Source organism: Diadema antillarum, unplaced genomic scaffold (genome assembly GCF_040938485.1).
Source record: "Diadema antillarum isolate AM-2024a unplaced genomic scaffold, OU_Dant_1.0 scf00000005, whole genome shotgun sequence".
Taxonomy (NCBI): domain Eukaryota; kingdom Metazoa; phylum Echinodermata; class Echinoidea; order Diadematoida; family Diadematidae; genus Diadema; species Diadema antillarum.
In genome coordinates, this window is record NW_027270894.1 from 1 (window position 1) to 10,418 (window position 10,418).

Genomic DNA, 10,418 nt, shown 5'->3' on the forward strand with positions numbered 1-10,418 from the left:
CATCCGTTGAGTACAGGCTGATTTTTCTACAACACGCATTTCCCATAGACATTTGCCCGAGTATACTCCGGACTCGTCTTCAACGGATTAATACCATGCAGAAACAATTGATCAAATCTAATCAAATTAATGCAAGAGCCTCCATGTGTTCTGATCGTGACTCTCACCTCGAGGGCTTTGTACCACTTTCTGGACAGCTTCGGCCGTCCCCTGACCGTCTTGTGCCAGACCGTCGGGAAGTTGGTCCGGCTGCAGAAGTTCTGGGTGACGGCGATAGTGGTGTCCATGTTGAGGACCACGTGCCACCAGCCGCCAGGAACGAAGACCGTCTCGCCAGGCCCCTGGAGAATCTCAATCTGGGATGGACCAAGGGAAGAATGAAAAGAAAATCTGAATGAATGAATGAAAGAGTGAATACAGTGATTAATTACTGAATGAATGTACGGTGTACATTGTATGAATGAGTGAATGAATCAAGAAATGAATGACTGAATAATTCTATGAAAGAAGAATGAATAAATGAATGAGTGACAAAGTAGTGGAGCAAATGAATGAATAAATTACAATATCACTGAGTGACTGACTGTATTAATCAATGATCTAATCAATTAATGAATGAATTGATCAGCGAGTCAATGGGTAAACAATTATAGAAGAAATAAATGAGTGAATGAATGAAAGAATGAATGAATGAATGAATGAATGAATGAATGAATGAATGAATGAATGAATGAATGAATGAATGAATGAATGAATGGAAAATGACTGAAGGAGCATACTGGTAAGCATCAACCACTGATGCCAACCTTGTATTATTGCAGTCTTCTGAGGACTGAAAAGGCATTTTTTGGGGTGAAAAAACAGTATTATTACCTTTCCTGTAAAAACATGTGCAGTAATAAAATTTTCTGATAAACAGTATTTTCCATAAAACCAGCAGCATTTTTGGCAAGAACAGTACAAAATGCTGCAAAAAATGAAACAGTTGGCATCTATGTAATCTACTGGGCATACGTAGTATAAATTTGAGGAAAAACAGTACTATTCATGAAACATGTGGGTTTTGGCCAAATACCAATACAAGATATAATAACAAAAAAGGTACAGGTTGCCGTCACGGTGGCTGATAGGCAAGGACTAGAAATCATCTTCCACTGAAGAAGGCTGCAAAGGTCAAAGATTGAAACCTTCTTGTCCATCCTCCGACTCTCACTCACCGGTTTGAACTCTTGTGGCCAGCCGGGGTCCTGCGTTCTGGGGTAGACGTGGGTGAACCACATGATGGCCTCGTCACGCTGCTTTCCGCCGTCGTTGGGCGTCGGCTTCACGAGCTCGCGGGGCGTCTGGGTCGGAAACATGCACCACCTGGCAAAAGTAGAAGGGATTTCGATGCAGATGTTAAAATTGAGAGGAAAGTCTGTGTCCCAATTTCTAGACTAAAAAGTGTGTGTTTGCTACAACCCTACCAAGCTCGATGAGATGTATGAATCATGATGGTGACGATGATGGTGATGACAATGATTCTAGTGGTGAGAATAGACGAGGAATATGAAGATGAAGATGGCAGTGATGATGATGATGGTAGTAGTGATAATGACGGTAATGATGATGGTGGTAGTGATGATGATAATGATGGGAGGTAGTGATGATGATGATGGTAGTAGTGATAATGACGGTAATGATGATGGTAGTAGTGATAATGACGGTAATGATGATGGTGGTAGTGATGATGATAATGATGGGAGGTAGTGATGATGATGATGGTAGTAGTGATAATGACAGTAATGATGATGGTAGTAGTGATAATGACGGTAATGATGACGGTGGTAGTGATGACGATAATGATGGGAGGTAGTGATGATGATGGTTATGATGATGGCAGTGATGATGATGATGGTAGTAGTGATAATGACGGTAATGATGATGGTGGTAGTGATGATGATAATGATGGGAGGTAGTGATGATGATGGTTATGATGATGGCAGTGATGATGATGATGGTAGTAGTGATAATGACGGTAATGATGATGGCGGTAGTGATGATGATAATGATGGGAGGTAGTGATGATGATGATGGTAGTAGTGATAATGACGGTAATGATGATGGTAGTAGTGATAATGACGGTAATGATGACGGTGGTAGTGATGATGATAATGATGGGAGGTAGTGATGATGATGGTTATGATGATGGCAGTGATGATGATGATGGTAGTAGTGATAATGACGGTAATGATGATGGCGGTAGTGATGATGACGGTAATGATGACGGTGGTAGTGATGATGATAATGATGGGAGGTAGTGATGATGATGGTTATGATGATGGCAGTGATGATGATGATGGTAGTAGTGATAATGACGGTGATAATGATGGTGGTAGTGATGATGATAATGATGGAGGTAATGATGATGATGGTAATAACAGTGATGGTACTGATGATGATGATGACAAGGATGATGGTGATGGTAGTAGTGAAGATGACGATGGTTGTGGTAGTGATGGTGATGACGATGATGACGGTGGTAGCGATGATATTGATGATGGCTGTGGTGATGATGACAACCAAAGTGATCATGATGATACCCTTTGCATGCTATCTTAAAACGACTTGCTGGACCACGATGCAATGACATGCAACCTCAAGGGACTTTGCAGACAATTGAACCAGCACAAAATAAATTGCACTCTTTAAGTAGTGAACCTCCACCTGAGTCACGTCATTAAAAAAGTTAGTGACATCTTGTCTTAAATTGCTATATCAGTTGATACAGGCAAATGGACAGATGACAAGAAACATATATTATAATGTCTCAGGCACCCTTCGGGGCGGAGCCATGAAAAGAGATATGGGCGGAGCTTGGTGAGACTGACCTCTTGTGACCTCTGACGAGGGCGTTCCATGCACTGGTCCCTAGGGGGTCGATGTGGATGCCCGTCCCAGAGCGGCCAGGGCCCATAACGAACCAGCGGTAGGGAGGGCGCTTCTCCTCCCCAGCAAACTTGAAGAGGTCATCTTGAAAGAAGTGTGGCACGACGTAGTCCTCCAGAAGTCTCTTCCGCTTTGGATGCTACACAAACAATTGAAAGAAACACAAATAATTATAAGGAAGACACTTCCTCTACGAGATTTAAAAGATTAAAGGAATTATCTATCATCAATCTATCTATCCGTATATTGGCAGAAGAGAGAAAGATGTTGAACAGCTTCACATGGCAGCTCCTTCAAAGAACATGGGTCTGTATGCCACTGTATATCTGAATGTAAATAATTGCTGCTGTCTATGCTACCATACTGAACAGAATACAGCCATCGCATTTGACAACGAAAACCTTTACAATTTCTCCGCGACTCACATCGGCAAAGCTGCTGTCGAAGATGTAGAGCGGGCTGTCGTCACGGTTGTTCTGCATGTATTGCACGTAGTATTTCATTTTCATCTTGACGGAGTAACCCTCGTCATCTTCGCCGCACTTGAAGCGCTGGTTGCGGTATTTCTTCGCCAGCCTCTGTTTGGGAGAACAATCAAACGACAGACGTTAGTGACAAGAGAATGCACAGGAGAGAAGCTACATCCTGGTTGAAAGCTGAGCACCGACAACAGAACAAAGCAAAAATTCCACTTTGTGCTCATGATAAGATTCAGGAAGAGGGAAGCCATACGAACATTGCAGCAAAAGTATTAACCTGTTGAGGACGGGCTAATTTTGCTACAACACACATTTCCTAAAGACCCCTGCCCGAGTACACTTGGGACTCGTCCTCAATGGGTTAACTGAAATCGAAAACAAAAAGAGAAAGTTCACTTGGTTTTTCTTCCAATCCAGTGAAAGCAGCAATGAAATAAGCTTTTCACTCAGGGCAATGGTTAAACAGCCTCACCTCTCTTCCAGTAGTTTGTAAGTAAATATGATAGAAAATGACTATTTCTTCTCTTGTCAATAGTTTTAAAACTATTACCTCATTACCAATGAATCCATAGGGATTAATACCAAGTTCTTGTAATGGGTGAGAAGTTTTGGGTAAAGGATATCGTTTTATTCAAATTCATGACATTCTTCCGTCAAGATGTTTTCATTGCAACTGATTGACAAATTGCCCTACATTGACATCGTTTTTTTTCTTCACAATTTTCTGTTAAAAAAAGAGGAAATGTAGTGAAGATATTCATGCAATGAAATTAGAGACTTGTGAGGTTGTGACATCAGCCAATCAGAATTGAGTACTCAGACACTTAATGCTTGGTTTTCTGACTTGTTTTTATGATCATAACATAGAAATACAACATGGCTTTAAACAAGGTGCCTAATCAGTGTGTAATAGCTATGACATACATATGATAGGAGACATACATATGATAGGAGACATACTGTAAAACATGATACATATTTTTTTTGCATCACGAAATTTTCGCGAAGTGGAGCCGACGGTCTTTTTTGTGGCATGAAATTTTCATGAATTGCCACTGGCATTCAATGCATACAGGACAAGAACATTCACATGTATGCATTTTAATTTCGGGAATCTTGGCGCTCGCAAAATTTGCGAAATTAAAATGCATGTGAACATTCCTCGTTTTACAGTACTCTGCGGTGAATCGAGTATATTCCCCTTCACTAAGCGGATTTAAAGATATAGTGTACCCACCCTGACTGTCCATTTTTTCTGGGCCTGCCATGTGTCCTGGTCGCGGAGGATCACGCACGGTTTTCCCGGCCTCTCATACAGCTCGATGAACTCGTCTGTCGTGATGGCGTTCACGTCCACGCGGTCGATGTTGTCCTTGGTTCGCACGGTGTCGAGGTCCACCTTCAGCTCCTCGTAGAAGCTGTAGCGCTCCCAGTCAGAGAGGTCGCGCAGTTCTGCAGCAAACAATTTACAGTAAATGGTCAGTCATGTGATTAGAAGTCGACCAATCAGATACAGCAAGTATCGCTTCTACATTGTAGGTATTGGATGAAAGGGAATACCGGTAATGAATGATCTATAAATGAATCTCTGATCTGACAACATCATGCTTGTCCATCATTTTTTGGCAAGAAGAAATTAAACAGAGATCTCTTACAAAATTCTAGCTGAAAAATGAGACTGCAAAACCATACCGTTAATGCAATGTACATTGTAGTACAAATACAATTTTGATCTCAGGATGCTAATACATGTAAATATTGCAGATCTATAGGGAAAAAAAAAAGAAAAAAAATGACGCTAGTTGCAGTGACTCTTTTTTATTTTAAAGTTTGCATGCTTAATCATTTGTGTTTTCATATCTTTTGAATTAAGGGCCATTCTAATCTCACTGAGAGGAAAGTGAAAAAAAAAAAGAGAATGTGATGTTACCAAGGTGACAAAATGCAAGTCACAAAATGCAAAAAGTCACAAGAAGCACTGCGAGAAAAAAAGGACATACCACAGTAAATAGTTGCTTAATAACTTTGAAGTTTGCACACAACATTCTCTACAGAATTTATTCCTTTTGTGCATGTGTTTTCCTTTTTTTTAATCACATGACTTCAATTTGTTATTTGGAATCAGTCCATCAGTTACATGTGAGATGTGAAACTACTTGTAGCCAGCAAAGGCTGAAGAAGAAGGCTGCCGGCTGCCAAGCCAGTATATCCTGCTTGTCGCACCGGAAAGACTCATGTTTTGTTGCAATATCAGAAAGGTCAAAAGTAACGATTGAATCTATACAAGCTCCTATTAAATTCATTGTACTTGTTAAACAGAACAACTAAAACACTGACAATTGGTGAAAGGGTGTACTGTACACACACACACACACACATGCACAAACAAGCCCAGCCCGGGAGCCTGCATTTTCAATACACACTGCGACAGTTATCACATTTCTGGATCTGGATCTGTAATGCTGCCGGACCAGGTTGTATACTATGCGCAGTGGGGAGAGAGGGCACAAAACGAATAATTAATTAATCATAGCGAAGGTGGCTTTTTTCTATCTTGCTTCTGAAGACTTCTGGAGATTGGCTGTTGATTACTGGTGCTGGGAGGTGATTCCAAGCTTTGGGGGGGGGGGGGGGGGGGCTCATAAAAATAAATCTGTATTGCTCTGTGTTACAATGATGAATTTTACACCCTTAGTCTTGGTTTGTCACTTGTCTTTCTAAAACATTTTGGGCTTTATGATCTTTGAACTGTTCAATTTTGATATTTCTCTTAGGTCTTGTTCTGATCAGAAAATTATCAATAAGTAGACCCGGGACCAACCCCTCGACTGCTTTGCAGAAGGATGATAATTTCAAACCTACTACCAGTATGTTAATGAGGCAAGAAAATGGGAAGAAGACAAAATCACAAACATGAAAATCACTCAACAAAGAGTGTACAATGTAGACCTCCAACAAGCAGCTAATTCCCACATCATATGCCCATAAAAATGACACTGTTTCTCAGTGAAAAACAAATCCATTTTACTCCAGTATCTAGAGCAGTCTGCCACATTAATTCCTGCTAAGCCTAAAGTGTGCCGTCATCGGTGGGTGCATGCGCACCTCAAATATGTGCAGCTTGAAATCCCTGGCTTACTTTGCGCCCCCCCCCCCCCCCCCATTGTATTTGGCCATTAGATTCTCCATATAATGTTAAATGTAAAAATAATTCCTCAAAAATGAAAAATTAAATTTCCTGGATGTAAAGGTTATCTGGATCACTACCAAATTTCCAATTATCTGTTCCATGTGTCAGTATCACTATCAACTTTTCCTGTGAATTTCATCCATACCCATTCACAACTTTTACCCAAGTTTTAGTAGAGTCTATCATTAATATCAAACAGACAGACAGACAAACAGTGCAGTGACAAAATATATGCAAGGACATTTCTCCTTGGTGGAGGTAATAATTGACCATATGGGCATGGCATGGCAAATGAATTCAGGACTAACACTTCCTGTACTTTTCTTGAGCCCCAAACAGAAATGCACTCATACTCATTCCACACTCATAAACCACTGGCACTGCAGTGTGTGCACTCAACACAACCTGACTGGTGCTGGTGGCCTCTTCTATGTGGAATGTTCGACAGGTAGTATTCAAGATTTCAATTAAGATGAGCCAAGACTAGGACTGCTTTAAACTAGATCTACATATTGGTAAAAATTCGTCCCTCGAAGGGCAAACTCACTGCTAAACTACCCAGTGCAGTGGCAGCGCGTGAGACAATGAGCCGCCCTGGCTGGCGAATTGCCCACCAGGCAGGCAACAGCATGTAAAACAATGTCCAGACACTCAAGCAAGTGTAGTGCAGCACCTAAAATGTAATGCTAAACACCAAAAAAGGCTTAAAACGAACATATATCAACGAGTATGACGTCATAAAAATGTGTAACATCAAACCGGCATTATCAGTACAGATTTTATGCACTTTTAATGTCTCTTTGCGACTTCAAACACTTGAAATATGACCAGCGAGACCTTGCCAAAAACGAAGCCGACCACGCCGGGCGATCAATACTCTAATTCCCGGTAGCAACCATTAGCGCTTTTCAGTGCCGCACGCGCGCAAAATTTACGTCACAGCTGAAAAGAAAGAACACGTTGGACGATATTTTTACCTGGTCTAGCTGCTTTTTTAGCCTCCCAAACAGTCCTCCGAGTTCTCTTGTCCATTTCCCGAGAAATCCCAAGGTCTCAAATCACTTTTATTATCTAGTTTTTACTGAGGAAGCCAGGTGCGCAGGATCTTTTCTTGGACAGACGCTTGTCACACAGCCCGCGAGCGAGAAGACCGAGAGCTGAGTGGCACCATTGGGCGCGGTTTAATCATTTTCAAACCGCAAGGCGAGGTCTTCAAAATAGCCCAATTTCCGCTGCCCAAAAACACTGTCCAAAAACAACTCAGCAACAGCCGCTGCCTTCACAAAACTGTCCTGAAAACGGTCAGTTCAGGTAAAAAAGCAACAACAAAGGAAAACATTGCAGGAATAACGGGAAAAACAATACACTTTATTGGAGTAGCCCTGTCGAAGTTGATTCAATATGATATGAACATGATAATTTGCCTGAAAGATAGATACTAAAATGGCAAACAAGAATTATCACTTATAAACATAAAAAAAGAATTAAATTATAACAATTAGGCCTATATTACTATCAATGATATAATAGGCCTATAATTATTATAATTCAATTCTTTATCTGGTATGTGTGTAAGTGATAATTCTTGTTTGCCATTTTCTTCTCTGTTGTCGTGTTTGATTATGTGATGTATCTTTTCATTCTAAAGCGCCATGAGCACCTTTGAAAGGTGGACCTGTGCGCTATGGAGCGCTGTTGTTATTATTATTGTTATTATTATTATTATTATTATTATTATTATTATTATTATTATTACTATTATTATCATTGTTGTTGTTGTTGTTATTATTATTATCAACATCTTTCCTCAGGCAAATCCAGAATCTGACAAATTTAGGGGAAACGAGCTGGGAAGATGGCAGTCATGTAATCAGGGCCCCGTTTCATAAAGCTGTTCGTAAAGTTACGAACAACTTACGAGCGACTGGTGATCAGTTCTGATGTGCTATACTTATCAGAATTTTCATACTAGTAATCATCATCACCATTATAATACCATCATCATCATCATCAGGCCCGGCGGAATCGGGGGGGGGGGGGGCACCATACATCATAGAGGAATACATGGTAATGGTGTCACCATGCACTTCGGGACCCTACTTTTTTTTCTTTCTTTTTTTACCCGGAAGTGACAATATAGAAATAAGATAAAACCTTTATTGTTTGTTTGTTTGTTTGTTTGTTTGCCCTGAAACCTTTTTTCTTTCCTTGTCAGCTGTAGAAACCCGGACATGGCACCACGTACTGTGCTGAAGGCCTTTTTTGTTTGTGTGACTGATTTTTTTTATTTATTTATTTTTTTTTTTTGCATTAGTTGATGAAGCCCGGTAATGGGCCCCCACTTTTTAAAACGTGGCACCGGCCATGATCAACATCATCATCTTTGTCATCATCAACATCATTGTTGATTTGGCAGTTAAAACCTACTAACGCATGAGGCCTATAGGCCTTATCCAAAAGTATTGCCCAACTTCCAACTGAAATCACACTGTATGGCCTATCTTATAGTCTCATCGTCTAATTGAACTATACATGCAAAACAAGTGAATAGATATGTTGTATATCAAACCAAACACATCTATAGTTTAAGTATGAGAGTATACTATTCCAAAATATATACCCTTTATATACATTACTTATTTATCCTATTAATCACTGAACTCGATACTTTATTTCGTTTTATTTTGCTTTAATATTAAATTGTGACCTATGCGGCTTGTTGCTTTAAAAGTATTTGAGTTTTGTTGTTTGTCTCTTCTTCTGAACGTTTCACAATGATCAACATGCAGGTCACGGGAGCCAATTTTCAAACTCGTTTTACCCCTTAATCTTTATACTTCAGACTTTGTTGGTCGTCATCACAATGATTGACCACAACCGTGTCTATAGATCGATCCGCACTCAATATTATCAGGACGGACCATTATAGACTGTTGTGCAGGCGTTATGAAAAAAGAAATGAAACAATGCACAATCGTTTTAAGTTTTACCATTTTCGAAGGAACAATATAATTTTTATATGCCGTGCAGCATGAATAGGCAGACACGATTAGGCTCGGGACTTTTCATTGTTCAAGTTTGCATTCACTTGTATTATCCTTTGTTTAACTGCATGATTACATAGGCCTAGTATATAGTGTATTATAATAGGCCTAGATGCAAATTACAGGACAGCCAAGGGTGGAATGGTGAGAATTGGATGCATGACGAGTTTAACTTTGGAACTGTTTAAACCCACGAACGCAGCGACTGGGTTTTTCCAAAGTTAATCGAGAGATCTCATTCTCACCGGTCCAAGAAATAGTCATGGGCATCATTCGTTTTACAAAATGGCCCGTAAATTCATGATATTCACCCTTCCTCCAAATAATCATAAATCTATAAGGCCTGAGCCAGTGCCGTATCTGAGCCATGCGTTCAGATTTTACCGGACGCGAGGCTCAGTGTGTATTATGAATCAGCAAAAATCAGTGCATGCTTGACCACTCAGACTGCAGAGATTCTAAAGCCCATTAATATTTTGAAAAGATAAACAAATCGACAGCTGACAGCTTCATTAAGACTGAGTGGACATACGGGTAATGAGTGTAATGCACTTCGCCCCCCCCCCCAAAAAAAAAAAATAGAGAGAGAAAAAGTAGAGATAGAGTACATGGTTACAAGTAATTAGTTGTAACTTACAACCAATCATATAAACATTGAGATGATGTAATCGTCACCTATTAAGTCCTCCATTATCCTGCTCATTCTAACTTAACCAATATAATTGTCTTCTTTCCTCATTAGGCTATAGGCCTATATGGAAATCATGCTTAATGAAA

The 10,418-nt window shown here is 40.1% G+C and overlaps 1 protein-coding gene across 1 annotated transcript; it reads right to left on the reverse strand.

The window, feature by feature from the left end:
* Window positions 1–167: 167 nt before the first annotated feature.
* LOC139714095 (bifunctional arginine demethylase and lysyl-hydroxylase JMJD6-like) lies at window positions 168–7,708 on the reverse strand (the record flags this gene model as incomplete). Its single annotated transcript, XM_071625840.1, has 6 exons — window positions 7,575–7,708; window positions 4,645–4,859; window positions 3,354–3,506; window positions 2,871–3,067; window positions 1,218–1,365; window positions 168–356 (listed from the first exon to the last, which is right to left on the reverse strand). Coding segments are annotated over exons 1-6 (957 nt in total), but the record flags the coding sequence as incomplete, so codon positions are not given.
* Between the last annotated feature and the right edge of the window lie 2,710 nt (window positions 7,709–10,418).